Source organism: Ascidiella aspersa, chromosome 6 (genome assembly GCF_963924565.1).
Source record: "Ascidiella aspersa chromosome 6, kaAscAspe10.2, whole genome shotgun sequence".
Classification (NCBI taxonomy): Eukaryota; Metazoa; Chordata; class Ascidiacea; order Phlebobranchia; family Ascidiidae; genus Ascidiella; species Ascidiella aspersa.
Window position 1 is genome coordinate 15,175,835 of NC_139452.1, and position 16,771 is coordinate 15,192,605.

At 34.2% G+C, this 16,771-nt stretch overlaps 2 protein-coding genes across 4 annotated transcripts; both read left to right on the forward strand.

The window, feature by feature from the left end:
- The first annotated feature begins 4,672 nt into the window (after positions 1 to 4,672).
- LOC146140396 (general transcription factor II-I repeat domain-containing protein 2-like) lies at positions 4,673 to 6,079 on the forward strand. The gene has a single exon (XM_083392614.1). It carries the CDS (start codon positions 4,673 to 4,675, stop codon positions 6,077 to 6,079), a length of 1,407 nt encoding a protein of 468 aa, XP_083248740.1.
- Positions 6,080 to 12,053: 5,974 nt separating this feature from the next.
- Positions 12,054 to 16,127, forward strand: LOC146140397 (uncharacterized). 3 transcript variants are annotated; one of them, XM_083391712.1, is made up of 9 exons: positions 12,054 to 13,490; positions 13,552 to 13,605; positions 13,895 to 14,037; positions 14,098 to 14,182; positions 14,252 to 14,378; positions 14,450 to 14,652; positions 15,015 to 15,132; positions 15,195 to 15,328; positions 15,759 to 16,127. In XM_083391712.1, the coding sequence occupies exons 1-4, from the start codon at positions 13,467 to 13,469 to the stop codon at positions 14,132 to 14,134; spliced, it is 258 nt and encodes an 85-aa protein (XP_083247838.1). In that variant the 5' UTR covers positions 12,054 to 13,466; the 3' UTR covers positions 14,135 to 14,182; positions 14,252 to 14,378; positions 14,450 to 14,652; positions 15,015 to 15,132; positions 15,195 to 15,328; positions 15,759 to 16,127. The 3 variants fall into 3 exon arrangements, with proteins under 3 accessions (XP_083247838.1, XP_083247836.1, XP_083247837.1); XM_083391710.1 differs by lacking the exon at positions 12,054 to 13,490 and having other exon boundaries at positions 13,529 to 13,605; XM_083391711.1 differs by lacking the exons at positions 12,054 to 13,490; positions 15,015 to 15,132 and having other exon boundaries at positions 13,529 to 13,605.
- Positions 16,128 to 16,771: the final 644 nt, after the last annotated feature.

The window sequence follows — 16,771 nt, forward strand, 5'->3', positions numbered from 1 at the left end:
TGTAATTGCAAGCGCGTAAAAGGTTCCGGTTCCGAATAAACGTAGCCTAATTCCTTTCGTTTAGTATGGTTCCCTATTCATTACGTATTTTCTTTCCCCTGTCTGTCTCGGAAAAAATGATTTTCCTAAAAAAACTGCAATTGTCATATTATGCTGATATTATACTTAAATGATTTTACATTTGAAAATTATTTTCCACTTATTGCCCTAATTAAACATTTAACCCAGAATGGGCGAGTTTGTTACAAAGGACCGCATGAGATGCAATGTTGAATTTTGTAAATCTTATGGATTAGCGCAATGATTCCCTTAAAACGGGTTAAATCATACTAGGGCAATGTTAGCTTTTAGTGTAGAATCCAAAACATACCGTAGCCGCTACATACCCTATTAAACGATTGGAAAATATTTGGTCTTTTAGGTTTTTAACTTTTTAATAATACGGCAGAATTCCCTTTACTTGCAGAACTGTTCTCTGTTTTATGTTTAGTTTTTCACATTTGGTTTAGGAAATATTTCTCAGATCGAATGATAACAGTTTAACATAAGTTTTGTAAAACAAATAGATTAATTTGCTATGCCAGTGTTTCTTAACTGATGGGTCGTTGAGTTGCCGACGGTAGTTGGGACTCGGGCTCGAGTAAGGCTACCCGAGTCCCGATTTCGACGAGTGCATGCGCATTACTAAATTCGAAACCGAAAAGGTGGCAAACTGTAAATTGTAATGGTGGAATAGCATATGATGGCACAATTTCTAACCACGTATTATAGATTGATGTGTATATCACCCCTGTGAGAGGTTGGAATACCGGAAAAATGGGTGAAATTCGGTGTCAGCTTTAGACTCAGTTTGTTTTTAACCTCCCCGAAGCCCTACTTTAAGTTCGGTGAAGAGAATAGGGTCGGCAAAGCTTCGCTTTTATACTAACGCTTAGTATTTCGGTCACATCGAAATAAGGTTGTGACAAACACTTACATAGTAACAGGTTGTAGCTTTTATTTGGCTGCTTTGGCCTAAACAAATTTGAAACAACACGCTAAAAAGTTTACTACTTACCTAAAAATTTTCGACGTATTAAAGGTAAAATAGTCAAAAAGTATTTTAAATGAACTCATGTCTAGTTGTCAAAAGGGCGCGGCTGGCCGAATCCGGCGACGACCCCTGCTTTAAATATACAAACATTTTGCCGCGTACAAAACGGTGAAACGCAACAACAAACTTAAACATAATAAAAGCCAATTATGGTCGGAAAACTACTACAAGTTCGCAGTACGGAAGTTGCCATAAGGTTAAAAGTTACCTACAATGCTGTTTGTCACTATTTTTATGTGAACCTTTTTCAAAATTTTTTCATCAGTACTTTCATGTAACGCCCCCTTATGTGTGTTCAGCGCCCCCCAAATTAGAAAAAGACCAAATACGCCCCCTTGTAACTCGCCAACGCCCACAAGGGGGCGGTACCGCCCACGTTGGGAACCTCTGGTTTAGAACCACTATTTTTGATAAACGTTTAGCGGAATAATTCAATTTAAAATGGATCATCGTTTGTTTTTGTCGCACAACCAATTAAATTATTTACAATTCTTGTAAGACAGGTTTTATTTATTAATATATCCGTTCAACTTTAAGACAAACCACAATGCATCCATTATAAATATTTTTTTATTAAAAAAACACAAAAAATTTTAAAATAAATTTTTCAAGCGTCCAACATTTACACGGATGTCTTTACTTGCTATCAAAGGGTCAATAAAAAAATCCACAACGTCCGGGTTTAAATTGAAACTGTCACATCCAACCGCGGTCTGAAAGATAACAAATTGTAAGAATAAGAAATAAATCGCAAAATGGCAAGCAACTTTAAAACAAACTCTCACCGTAATTTTGTCAGCTTTCAGAGTAGCACCAGAAACGAACGATACAACATTCATTGGTTCCATAACTTCCTAAATTGCAGTTTTTGATTGCTCCGCCATGTCCTCTTCGTAAATTTCAGTTTTGCTTGCTCCGCCATTTCGTCTTTGTAATAACGAAACCAATCTTCCTCTGATGGGGATTGTCTGGCGATATCTTCGCTCGGCAATGAAATGAGGTCTGCCACTTCATTCAAGTTTGCTTTGGGAATCTTCACGAATAGGTGCTTCTGTCTCGACCACAAATCCAAATAATACTCATGCTCTGGAGCCAGCTTTCCTCCCAGTTCTTCAGCTCCTGGGTAGCTCATTATTTAAACTGACGATTTCTCCAACGCTGCTCGCTTTTTGGTAACTTTGGATGCGATTTCCTGTATTCGGCAGACTTTATTTGATATGCCTTTAAATAAGTCAAACAATTAATTAAGAGAAAAGCCTACATGATTTTGAACTGCATTAGGCGGTAATACCGCCGTAGGTGGTCATCATATCTTGAATCATTTTGCTGCTCTCTTTCATTCCTTTAAAGCAAGTATTCAGAGAAATGCTTTCGGAGTAGCTTGCATCAAACTGCATACAAATGGTTGTAATTATAACAAATTCCTTAAACTATTCGGTGTTAAACCGTTTCTTAGATTTACCCTATAAATTCCAAAAAAAAACGTAACAAACTATTACCTCAACGCTCAATTTTCTGCTGACCCTGAAAACATAGATGTCCATCGTCGAATCAACAACACACTAAAAAGAAGGATAAATCTTTTTGGCAATATGCTTAAATATAAATTATATATTTCTTTTTAAATTAAGGTGTTTAAAATATTACACGAAACAAATAATAAAATAAATTTCTTACCTGTTCACCAATGTGCGCCCAGTTATGCAAAGGGTGACTATCATTATCACGACGAATACGATCATCGTTACGTTGAATGATAAATCGGCCAAGAATTCTTCCACTAATAACGAAACTGTGGCAACGAGACACTTTTTTAACTCATTAAACTTATTTTCGATTTTGGGTTCAGGTGGACCTTGTAAACCGAAAACCTTAAACGGGGCGAACGAACTGTCGCCAAGCGTAAAATAAAATCTTATCTTTTCGCTGCTATGTATTCTCTTCACTTATATAATATATAAAGTGTAAAGCAAGAAGCATTAAAGCAATATTAAAATTTCCAAAAAATGTTTAGTTCCCAAACTCCCATTGTTTTGTGTCTTTTGTGACGTAACACAGGAAGTTAGTAATACATGCTGATACAAATTAAATTTCATAGAAATAAGATAAGCACAATATGCTAAAACTATAAATTCTGAAATACTATAGATTCAAAAATTGATGTTGCAAGGGCGCCTAATTCAAAGAAACTGTAGTCAATACAGCTGATTATAAAACCTTTGAGGCCTGTGTGTTTTTATTACAAATTTTAAAATACAAGTCCCAAGTTCTGCTTCGTACATTTTAATGTCAAAAATAGAACTAATATTGGCCTTTATTCCATATAATTTTATATTTTTAATGACTTAAAATGCATATAACTAATTGTATATTTTTTTTTACGTAGAAAGTCTATTTCATTAATTTAAAGTTTTCTTAAATTTGCTATTTGTAGATTAAAATCTATCAAAAGCAATCATGTGACATAATTAACGCCCACTTTCCCACAGCGCTGTAGGCCTACGGCTTTTCAAAGCAACTGTACTTGTTAACAATTGACTTGACCTATATTTTGAAGATCGTAATGGTACGAAACAACAGAGATAGTTTCGTATCAATGAATGGGGGTCGGATTTTTTTTTGTAAACTAAACCAGATAAACAAAATATAAAGTTGTGAATCCAGGTTTTTGTGAAAAAACGGAAACTACTCGCGTACCATCTGAACAACCTTCGCGTACCACTAGTGGTACTTGTACCACAGGTTGGGAACCCCTGCCCTAGTATACGTGTTCTTCAGAGTGACGTAATGCATTTCAAAGAACTAATTATATTGTGGTTTGCCTAATGCAGGGTGGTCCAAACCCTGGCACGCGGACACATTTCGTGCGGCCCGCAGAATAATTTTAGTTTACATAAAAAATTTTCAGTTTTGTTCATTAATTGCCGAACGATCGCCATGTTTTCTAGAGATACGATTCGTTACATCATGATAATGCAGTACTGTAAACAGCTGTTTTTGGTATTTATGACGTAACAGTGGTATAAAATTAGTTTTCATAAGAAGTTGGGTAAGGTAGTGTACTTGAACACAGTTAGCTACAAGCACGTGTGACAGCCGCAATCGCAACTTGCAGGATTTGTTGTTGTTTGACGATAGTAATAGGCCTACTTACGCTGAAAGTTATAAAATTAGCCAAGTACAACAATTCCTAATAAAATGAGTCGTAAAAGAAAGGTGACAGAGGAAAACAGAGTGTTTAATTCTAACTGGGAGGAAAAGTATTTATTTGGCGACAACAATGGTAAACCACAGTGTTTGGTGTGCTTTCAAGTATTATCTGTTCCGAAAGAATTTAATTTGAAACGACATTACAACACCAAACATGAGGAAAAATACGGAAACTACCACGGGACTTCTCGGGAAGCAAATTTAAAAGAACTGAAGGGTAACTTCTATAAACAAAAAAATATGATTTCCAATTTTGCCAAAAATGATTCAACCGCAAACATGAAAGCATCATATGAAGTTGCATTAACGCTCGCTAAGCATGGTAAGGCTTTTCGTGACGGGGAAATCATAAAAGAATGTGCAATTAAGATGGCTCTTGCATTTGGAGATAAAAAAATTGCCAAAAAAATTGAAAATGTGTCTTTATCCCATCAAACCGTTGCGAGAAGAGTGGTCGATTTAAGCGACAATGTTACTTCACAATTGAAAGAAGTTGTTCAGCAGTGCAAGTTCTTCTCTCTGGCCTTAGATGAAAGTACTGATATCAGTGACATTAGTCAACTCCTAATTTTCATCCGCACTATTGATGAAAACTTTGTTGTTTGCGAAGAACTGCTCAAGACAGTTCCACTTCATGGGACTACAAAAGGCTTGGACATTTATAACAGCCTCGCCTCTGTCGTTGATGCATATGGAGGTTTTGAGAAATGTACATGTGTTGCAACAGATGGTGCCAGGGCAATGACAGGAAGGAGAAATGGCCTGGTTGGCATTCTTAAAAGTCATGGTGTGGACTGCCTAACATTTCATTGCATCCTTCACCAAGAAGCACTATGTGCCAAAGTTTTGAACATGAGTGAAATTATGCATAGTGTTTCAAATATAGTAAACATCATCAAAGGGGGGAATAAGGCTCTTCGACATAGAAAGTTCACCCAATTCCTTAAAGACGGGGATGCAGAATATGAAGATATTCCACTATTCTCTCACATCCGATGGTTAAGTGCAGGCAAAACACTGAAATGCTTTTTTTCTTTGAGAAAAGAAATTTTGACTTTTATCCAGAATGAAATAGGAGGGTTTCCTGAATACGTGATTCAATTGAATGATGATAAGTTTATAGGTTCACTGGCATTCTTGAATGATATTACTAATCACTTAAACACCTTAAACATGAAGTTGCAAGGTAAGAAACAAAACATATCTCAATTGGTGGGATACGTTGAAGGTTTTCGCAAGAAACTTCTATTATTCAAGACTTCTTTGCAAAGAAATGATGCTACTCATTTTCCTCCATGCTGTGAATTACTTAGTGAAGAAAAAAATATTGATTTCGTCACAATTTCCGAGAAAATAGGTGACATTATTGACGAGTTTAGCAGCAGATTCACTGACTTTGATTCACTGAAAGCAGAATTGGAGCTTTTCAACAATCCACTGGAAGTAGATACTGAGTCTCAACCGTCTTATGTCCAACAAGAATTATGTGAACTGCAATCAGATCCTTTTCTTTTGTCAAGAAAAAATGAGCGTTACGACACCTTTTGGAAACTTGTAAGCTACGAGCAGTTTCCACGCTTAAGAGAACTTGCACTGAAGATGTGTTCCATGTTTGGTAGTACCTACATTTGCGAAAGCACTTTTTCAATTATGAAGCGGATAAAAAGTGATGTACGAAACAGAATAGCTGATGAAACGCTGGATGCCTGCTTACGATTGTCGACAACTGAAATCAATGCTGACATTGAAGCAGTAATCAAAAGCAAGAAACAATGAATTGTTTTGTTATTTTGTTTGTGCTTCATCTATATTTCCCTAATGCAAAAAACACCGCTCTTGGCTAATTAGTTCGGTAAACTCGCTTATTTAATATAGAGTAAAACTTGCAGTTTATTGATTACTTTTGGAGTTTCCCCGACTGCGGCCCGCACGGCTTTCTCAAATTTTTTTGCGGCCCTTCATTCGGTCAACTTTGGACCACCCTGGCCTAATGCATTAATGATAAAAATAAAAATACACAAATCTAGAGGCTTATAAAAACACAATAGACAGTTCTCATAATTGCTTATAACAGCCGATGGCAGGGAAGATGTTTAGGTTTTGGCTGTAAGTATTGATAAACTTGTGTCTGGCATTCCAAAGCAGAATGTACTCCTTTGGCGGAATCTGTTTCGCTGCTTTAACAGTGCCCCTTTGTCGCGCATTAACACGAGGCAGTCTGTATAACCGCTATCGTTTTAACCATATTCTTTTCAGGAAATATTGCTACCGCTAGGTAGGAGTACAGAGTTAAAATCAAATTTACGATGACGTCATATTTTGTTTGCGATTTCTACCCCCAGCTGAAGGCCCCTAGGTAAATCGACTTCTAAACCCTTAAAACGTCACCTATTTTTTTTTTATTTCGGCCCATATAACATTCATGTTTCAGAAGTAGTAGAATTTTAATGGAAAGCAGTTTGTTTAGTTTACAACCCCAGGCACATAAATCTCAGTTTCTACAAAGGTAGCGCGGATTTAAAATTGCACATCAATTCTGATAAATTTACTAAAAGATTGTAAATGAAAAAGCGAAATCTGCGCCGTGCGTCTTATTGCACCATTGAATATGAAAATTTGGGCAACCTAAACGGACCCAGGATTAGGGACTCGAATAGGACTACAATTTCGAAACTAAAAAGGCCGAAAAATGTAAGTTCTAATAATAAAATACCTGTGGCAGAGTTACAAAGCACGTACAGTCGTACAGCTTATTCTGAGGGATGAGTTATAAGACACACACATGAGTATGTTAATGTATATCCATCCTATTTTAGTTACAATCAGTAGAGCAGTGTTCCTCCACCCTTTATAGTAGCAAGCCGAATACAATGCTTCCACAATTTTTTTAAATAATGGAGAATAATCTATCTCAAATATAACCATGCAAAACTATGGACTCGGGAGTCTAACTCGGCCTTATTTTCATGGCCGGGTTAGAACCCTAGAGCAGGACCGGATTAAGGTTTTTATGAAACTGGGCCTGTAGGGCATTCAGAGGCCTATCGGTCGTTTTCATTATGTTTATTGTTCCAACCAGAATTAACATGAAATACGATTTTTGATTCACTTATCAAACAGATTCATTTAACATGTGTTCTAGCTATAGTTTAGATAAAGTAAAGCTGTTAAAAACTTTATAGCTGTCTATTTTTTCTAAAATCTCGAGTAGAGCTAAGTAATGCAACCTGTTTTGGTCCATAGACGAACGCATTTGATTCAGTACTGTTTTAAAGACTGAAAATGAGCGTTCGCCCGGACAATTAGTAATCATCAGACAAAGATGCATCCCTAATACAACATATACGTTAGAACAGTGGTCTTCAACCTTTTTAACAAGCGACCCCAATTTGAATCAAATGAAGTCAGAATTAACTTTGCGACCCCATTTTTTGTTAGAATAAAGTAACACTAGCAAATATGTGCACCGAAAATGATTGCTCTTAGGAGGTTTTAGTTAACTTATAAATTTGAATTTAACAAACGAACGAACTCGAAATTTCAATTTGTTTCAACAGTAAATTGCATTCAGTGCGATGGTTGCGCCTGCACAGTATCCACTAGTTTTTGCAAACGCGGCCCCACTTTCTTCCAAGCGATTACGATGTTTCGTTTTTTAGTATTATGCTCATTGCGCTGAATCAGGTTCACAAAGCCATGTGGTTGAAAACGGAATGAGTATTTAAAAAACATAATTAGAGAGTGCGACACACATATTGATTTGGCGGTTTTACGTAAAACAAACAAAACTTGTATCAACGATGCACTCACTCACGTTAATTAGTGTGATGTCATCGTAAAGAAAACAAAAAACATAAATCGTACTAAAACAGTAGGAATATGATAAGTTATGGCGACCCACAGGTTGGAGACCACTGCGTTAGAAAACGCAAACATGAACTTATTTTCAGTAATAATTTTAAACATTAGAGCTCCTTTGCTACTTTCGTCGTTAAAATTGTTTTCTTTTAGCAGTGCAGAAAATTAGTCAACTTTTCAGGCAGTGATTTCAAGATAATCTTTTTAATACTAAAGCAAGGCTATTCTTGAAATTTCTTTCGTGATGACAGACTCTTAAAATTGTACCTTTTTTAACAAATTCCTGACATCGGGACTTTAATGTCTGTACAAAATTATTAGACCCTGAAGCAAATTTGTCGCCTTTAAGCACCGGATTTTCGGTCTTATTTTGGTTTATTGGTGGGTAATGGTTGGGATTATAAAATGGTTTAGGTCCTACACTCTAAAAAAAAATTGGTTGGAGCCCTACCAATTTCGATTGGTTTAGGCCTATTGTTTAGCTTTTCCAACATTATTTGTCATTGTTACCAACGTGACTGGTGAAAAAGCACATTGATGTCATTTGCCATTGTCTTTGTTCTAATAAACAAAACATAAACTGTGTAAAATGCAACCAAGCTTAAATAAAAATTATAGGAATACTCTCATTGTGACATAACACAAAAGAAAACCGTTTTCGCAGACGCGTAGTATATATTGACGTACTTATTGCTATATATATATTATGCAATTTATTCAGGTAAGAAATATCGCTTAGGCAACTTTTGAAGAAACGTACTAGCGATGTATGATTACTATGAGCTCTGCTATGCAGAAAGCCAAGTATAGGCTACACCCGTGGGTGCTATTTGAAAACAAGAACACTTCAATCCTGTATTAAACAGTTAAACTGTCGTGTCCACTACAAATATACTGGGTAATGTATTTCAAGAGACATTTATTCCCGCCCAAAGAGATTAAACTTGCAAAAAAAAGACGTCGGATTTTTTTATGTAAGTATTAAGTTTTCCTCATATTTATGTATAATTTGTATCTTAAGTAAAATAAATGAAGCCTATATTACAATGTAAAGCAGTATTAAAAGCTTAATTAGATAAATTTGTGAATTAGATAACTTTGTTATATGTTTTTTAATAATCGCACCCCAAAAAATATTTATTCCTACGTCATTATGTATCATTTGCAATGAGCCAATCAAACGTTAGCATGTCGTGCGTTCTTTTGCGATTACCAGTGAAGGAGCTCGCAGCATGGCTGACTCTTTTGTGTCAAACAAATTACAGAATTGGGGTTTAAGTCAATACATCGAAAAGTTTGAAGGTAAACAATAAAATATTTTTTTATTTTAAACTTTTGACTAACAAGTACGGTGCTCAACCTTTGTATTGCTGCCGACCGGTCAACTTAAAAATTTTACTGTTCACAGTTCAGGAGGAAAGGTCTAATTGTTTATTTTTTAGTTAATAATTTAGAATTAAATTAAATACCTTCAGAACCAAACACAGTTATAATAAAAGCAACTACATTTCGATTTTACTACAGGTTTAAACATTTTTTCAAGAGGTCATTCCTATAAAACTTTAAGCCTGTAGTAAAATCAAATTGTAAAAAATTCGGCCCTGTTTTAGGATTCTACCACTTTTTTTATTTTTAGTAACAAAACAAGTTGTCAAAATTGAAATTGGAAGAATAAATATAAAAATAATTCTTGACCCTCCCAAATACTAAGAAGCTCCTTAACCGAAATAATGTTGGCAATATAAACCTAGCGAAATGTGGAAGGATTTTAGACCAGCAACGATCACCTGAGGTTCGCTATCCTACCACCCGGTTTGGAAAGTATGGCAGATTTTGACAAAATCTCAGGGTACAAGGCCAAAAAATTCCGGGTGACCGGGTGCAACAAATGTAAAAAAAGTGCACCTCACTGACCTGGTGATGTTTACATATTTGGGGTGCAGTTTTTAGAGGTTAAAAAAAACTCGTAAGTGCACTTGCCATACTTTCAACAGTGGCCTTTCACAACGCAACCTTTTTAAAAAAAAGTCTGTGCAATTTAATAATTCGGATGTGCCACAGAATGCAGACTAGCTGATAGGATAGTTCTGCATAAATGGATTCTTCTATAGGTTATTTAAATAATCATTCCTAAAAGCAAAGGGCTTACTGTTGATGTGTATGTGTCATTATCAACATTGCTAAAATTTTGATAATTTTGATATAACAGAACAATGTATAACAGAAGAATCATTTCTATTGCTATCAATGACTGACGTTAAGGAACTTATACCGAAAGTGGGACATAGAGTAATCTTTCGTAAGGAAATGGCTGCCATCAAAGAGGTGGGCCACTAAATTATTTTTTTACTGACTTTTAGCTGAGCTTGATAGTCATATGTGAGCTTTCTTCATTAATCATTATAGATGTTTTATTAAGCCATAAAAATTAAAAAAACAGTACACGTTTTTATTTCTCTTAGATCATTTTGTGATGCCTGATCTGCCATTTCAAAATAATATATTTTTTATTTTTTTAGAGAAAAATATAATTTTTATTTTACCATAGAAGTATATTTACTATGGATAAGAAATGTTTATGTTTTAAATGCCATGAATCAGTTTATTTGTTTCGTCTTGGTCGACATTTTCGTGAAGAGCATTCACTTGTGGATGGATTTCATGTACTGGTATGTTTTCAAGAAAACTGCTCTCGGTCATTTTCCAGATATAGCTCATTATGTAAGCACATTGTAAACTCGCATTTTAAAACGAAAACTGTTCAAGAAGTTGTCCCAAATCAATCACCTGCTACCTCTGGAGCAAACACTCTTTGTGGTATACTTTCTGATCGGATAACTGCGTTACCAGATAAAGACCTATTTGATTGGTCTAACAATGATCAAGAAATATCAATCTCCAATAGTGATGATGATATGTCTCACATTTGTAATAGTTTAATGTGGAACTCTGCAGTGTTTTTAGCCAGACTTTGAACAAACACTTTTGTGACTGGAGCTGTTCTTAATTTTGTCAAAGAGGAAACAAAGATATTGGTTTCTGAACTTGTCAGTGGTATAAAAGTAAATTTAATTAAGAATATTAATAAAACATTTTCCAAAAATTTGCAGTTTTCTGAAATTAAGGATTGCATTGAAGTAGAAATGTCCCATTACAACAATATATTTGAAAACATGGACACAAACTATAATGAACTTAAATTTTTTGAAAATTGTGGTGCGTTTATTAAGCCGATGAAAAAATTTTGGGTCAGCGAACTGAATTTGTACCAAGTAAAGATGGCAAAGGAAGCAGGCAAAACATTGTAAATGACATGTATTATCATGTTTCTATTGAAACAACACTTAAATCGTTTTTAGAACTACCTGGTGTTTGGCAAAATATTAGAAAAAACATAAATGGTGGTAGTTTTGTTCTGCGTAATTTTTTCAATGGAAATTTAATCACACGAAAAAATTTTCGTTCTGAAAGCTGTAATATATTTATTAATATTTTTAATGATGATATGGAAACAGTCAATCCTTTGGGTTCACACACGTCTATACATAAACTTGGTTTTTTTTATTATAACATTCTTAATTTGCCACATGTGTATAACTCTGCCTAGTCAAATTGTTTTTTGCTACAAGTTTATCATTCTATTGATAGAAAAAAATATGGAATGAATCAAATTCTTAATACTATTGTTGATGAAATACAAATTTTGTCACGTACTGGCTTTAAAATTTCAGTGGATAGAAAGTTAATAAATGTAAAGGTTCATATAGGTCAAATATGTGGGGACAATCTGGGAATTCATGGGCTGTTTGGATTCGTTGAATGTTTTAGTTCAGGCTACTGCTGTAGATTTTGCTGCATAAATAAGGAAGAGATGCAGTCATCTTTTAAAAAGTCACACTTCGGAATTGTTAATAAGTGCATACTTAATACATTAAACAATTTTCATGTTATGGAAAATTATGCTGTTGACATCATGCATGATCTTTTTGAAGGTGTTTGTCCCTATGTTGTGAAGAATTTGTTAAGGGTATTTGTATACAAGTCAAAATTTTTTACTCTGGAGCAACTAAACACAAGAATTTTGTCTTTTGGTTATGCTAGCACAGAGGCTAAGAATAAGCCAATTGAAATTTCAAGACATGCCATTTCAGAAAATGGTCATTTAAAGCAATCAGCTTCGGAGATGTGGTGTCTAACCATAAACTTACCTTTAATGATTGGTGATTTCATTCCTGATGGTGATAAATACTGGAATCTATTGTTGTCTTTGTTGCAAATTCTGGAAATTATAATGTCTCCTGCCATTTCTATTAGCTCAACATACTTTTTGCAGTGTCTGATACAGGAACATCTTAAAACCTTTGTTTGCCTTTTTCCTGAATTGCGTATCATACCCAAACAACACTATTTGCTCCACTATCCAAGATGTATTAGAGAAATTGGCCCTCTTTCAAAGTTTTGGTGCATGAGATTCGAAGCAAAAAGTAATTTCTTCCGACAAATTAGTCATGTCACTTGCAATTTTAAAAATATTTGTAAAACCATGGCTTTTAGACACCAAATGCAATTATCCTGTCGTTTCTTTCTTAAAGAGCATATTGATACAAAAAAACTAGTTTTTGTTAAAGAAAAAATGGTATCCTATGCCAACATAAGGTTTGCTGATTTGCTATCTTTAGATAAATATTTAGATGTAGAAGATACTATCTTTTCCGTTTCGCTGCTCCAGCATTTTGGTATTAATTACCACCTAAATCTATTTGTTATATTACATGTTATTGAGGAATCTGGGCTTCCAGTTCTAGGCAAAATTATCGGCATTTTTAGGCAAAGTATTAGAGTTCACTTTATTGTTGAGCTGTGGAATGCCACTCTTTTTAATCTGCATTGGTTTTCTTACGATATTGAGTATACTGGTTTACAAGAGGTTATAAGATTTGATGATTTAAAAGATTATAATCCATACACACTCAAACGCAACTATTGTGGTCAAAAGTTTATTGTTTTTCGCCATAAACCATGGTATTAGACTGTTTTCTGACTTTATTTGATATATAATCCTGAAAATTGACTGTTATAGATACATTTTTTTTTTGGTGCAAGTTATTTCTACTCACAATGCTACCTAAGAGTAAAACAAGTTTTACATTTAAGTGTTTTATGTTTTGTGATTGTTGAATTGTGTAAAAGCTAAATGTGTGTTGTTGTTAATGTTTTTGGTGTATCAATATTTGTTAAGGCCTTTTTTAACTTTTAGGTTTCTATTGAAAATGATCTGGCTTATGATGTTTCATCTAATTCAAGTATGACAGATTCAACAGCTGGCCAAGTTAGTACACAATAAATTAAATTTATATTTTTTTGGTCTAAAATTTCTATGCTTTTTCCAGAGCTCTGAAGCAGCAACACCCCCACGAAAAAAATTTCTTGCTTCAGTGAATTATGTGAGAAGTTTAACATGTTTTTTAGTTTTTTTTTTAGTTCAGATATCTAGTAGTAAATATATATGTGACATTGTTTACTAGCAACACATTTAAAAGAACTTAGGCTGCAAGTGTTATTTGTACACATCTATGTCATGCAGTGACGAAATTCAATTAAAACCATTTGCTATTTGTATGAGCATGTGCTCTTTAATGCATTGCATCCATATTTGTATAGGTAAAATTACCCAACAAGATAAATACGTTTTAAAGAGGTAAAGTTGGTATTTTAAAATAGTCATATTTTCAGGACATTGAAGAAATACTACTGAAAAATCCATATGGTATTGGAATTATAAAGGAATATGAAATGCAGCCGTTTTTGTCGACAACAAGCCGTTGTCAATTGGTGCAAGTACTGGTTAACAGTCTAATGGAAAAATGTGGAACTCAGTAAGTTCATTTTTACGGAAAACAGATGGTTTTTATGCTAAAAATACTTTTATTATTCAGCCCTTCTTCACACCAAAAGGAAACTTTAGCAAAATAAATAGTTATGCAACTTCCGAAGATGCACTGTGGTTCGCCTCCTGGCTATGTAAGATTAAACTATTAAAATGTTTGTTTATGTAATATTGCAACTTAACACCTTCATTTTTATTTACAGCAACACCTATTTCAACCAGCTTGCGATGGCTTACCAGCGTCAGGTTTTCTTCAGGAAAGAATTTTGAATGTTCAGCGTCATATCTCAAAACAAAAAAAAAAGTTAAAGGATGTGCCAACATTTTCAGGTTTGTAATATTAATTAAATGAAATTTTGTTTTCGACAACTATTATTTTCTTGATTTTAATTGTTTTACAGAAGCTAAAATTGAGAATAACGAAGTGGTTGAAGGTATGATAAAGTGGGTAAAGGCAAATGACACTCCATTTTCCAAAGTGCAAGAGTATATGCAAAAAACATTTGATGCAAGGCGACAATGGATCATTGGAGTTGGAGGTCCAATGATTGTGGAATTACTCTCTCGCTTTCCTCGCTTTAATGACCAAGGTGGCTATACATGGGTACAAGTTTGAATTATAATTAACTGTAAATAAGATAGAACTGTTAAATTTTCAAGTGAATAATTTTTTTATTTTTGGTACTTTATTTTACAAAAGATATACTTATATATGTACTACACAGTTTGTGTTTTTGTTTGGTTAGGTAAATCAAGATTTTTTGAGGATTTTTAAAACTGTTGACATTGATTTTGAAGAAAAAAATTTTAATGTTGCTGCTAAAATACTTAAAGTTATTAAACTTCAATCGAGAGACAAGTTGGCAATTCAGCTAATAAAGGAAATGGAAAATAAAAATCTATTTGAAAATGAGCAAAGTAATAAAGGTATACATGTAACTATATGTATTGTGCGATTTAAAACAGGGAGTCGAACCGGAACTTTATGAACCGGTTTTGAAATAACGATTGTCGAACCGGAGCTGAACAGGATTCCGAACAAATCCGTGAACCCGAACCGAACCTGAACCGAAAGAGTCAAACGGTTCGACTCCCTGATTTAAAATGTCACAAAGCAACAATTTAAAAAGGAAATTGTTTTTTTAGATGCCTTGATAAATGCTGCACTCTATTTACTGCCTAATATATTGCCAACACACACCAGTAAGCAACTTTCAAATGGGACTGTGTGGAAACCCACCTTATCTGAGTGTAGGAGTGATTTCATAGACTTACAGCCGGTAAGAAATGGTTCCAAACCGATAACTGCTTTTGCAACCGACAAAAAGAACCTAAACATTGGTAATCAAACCTTTTTAGATTTTTTTCCACGGATTAATTACATTTTTTTTACATAAAATAAAAGCCAAAATATGCCATATATTCGTTTAATCTATATTTTAAACACTATTTTTAGTGTTCAGATAAGCTAAATTACCTGCAGATACCTATAAAATAGTGTGGTCATCCTATCTTTACAATACAGTTGCTTATTTAACAATGGGAAGAGTATAACAATGCAGTTGATTGACTTCCGCAAATAGAATGCTTGCTCAAACAGCAGTAATTAAAAAATGCTTACATTTGGCATTAACAGTGAATGACAAAAAGTTTAAAAATGTTAAAACAAGTTTCGCATTAAGTTAGTTACCAGTTATATTTTATTTAAAGATCGGCACACCAATAGAAGAGTACAAGAAGAAGAAAGAAGCTTCCGTATCCAATGTTATGCTAACTTGGCAGCCACAAGTTCTAGTTCTGGGTGATAGTATCCTGAACCCTCACCAGGTTTTTACACTTGTCAATCAAACAGTGTATGAACTGAAAAGCATCCATGAGGCAGTGGAAATTTGCTTCAAATGTTTTTTTGTGTTTAATATGCAGTACCCTAAAACAGCCCAACTTGCATGGTATTTTGTTCAAAAATATATTTTTGGCATTGATAGTTTTCACGATTCTGCAATCAAGAAAACGAAGTATAACGAAATTATTGGGCAATTAACTAACATTTAACTGCATATGATTGAGTAATCTACTGTATTCCCAAATGACAAATGATGTTGTATTCGTTCTTTTTCTTTTGTATACTTTTAACGCTTTATTGGGTATTTTAACCTCTAACTGCTTTGTGCGCACCATTTTTATGTTGCGACCTTCTGAAATAAATGTTTGTTTTACCCAAGAAAATGTGCATTTATGTCAAGATAGGCGGTTAAACCAACCAGTGTGTTTGTAGTAACAAAACAATAATATTGTGTAGTAGAACCAAAATTATTGGTTAATATTGCCTATATAATTGGATCAGGTCAAAAGTGTGTTTGTAATAAGTAAACAATAATATTGTTTAGTGTAACCAAAATTATTGGTTAATATTGCCTATAATATTGGACTGCAGCATAACCAACTCAATTTGGTTAATACAAACAAATGCTACCAAAATATTTGGATGGACACAGATTGGTCCTAGGAATTGGTTGCTGTGGTCAAAATTTTGTTAGTTCCAACCAATTTTTTTTTAGAGTGTAGGATTATCAGGGAAGTTAGTGATATACTTAGGGGTGGGGTTTAGGGTTGACAAAGTGTTGTTCATAGGCCTGATTCTGACCTATATAGGTCTTATTCCGACGGATTTCGGACTTATTCCAATTTAGACTAGTACGACTCTTATAGGTATAAGTCTTATT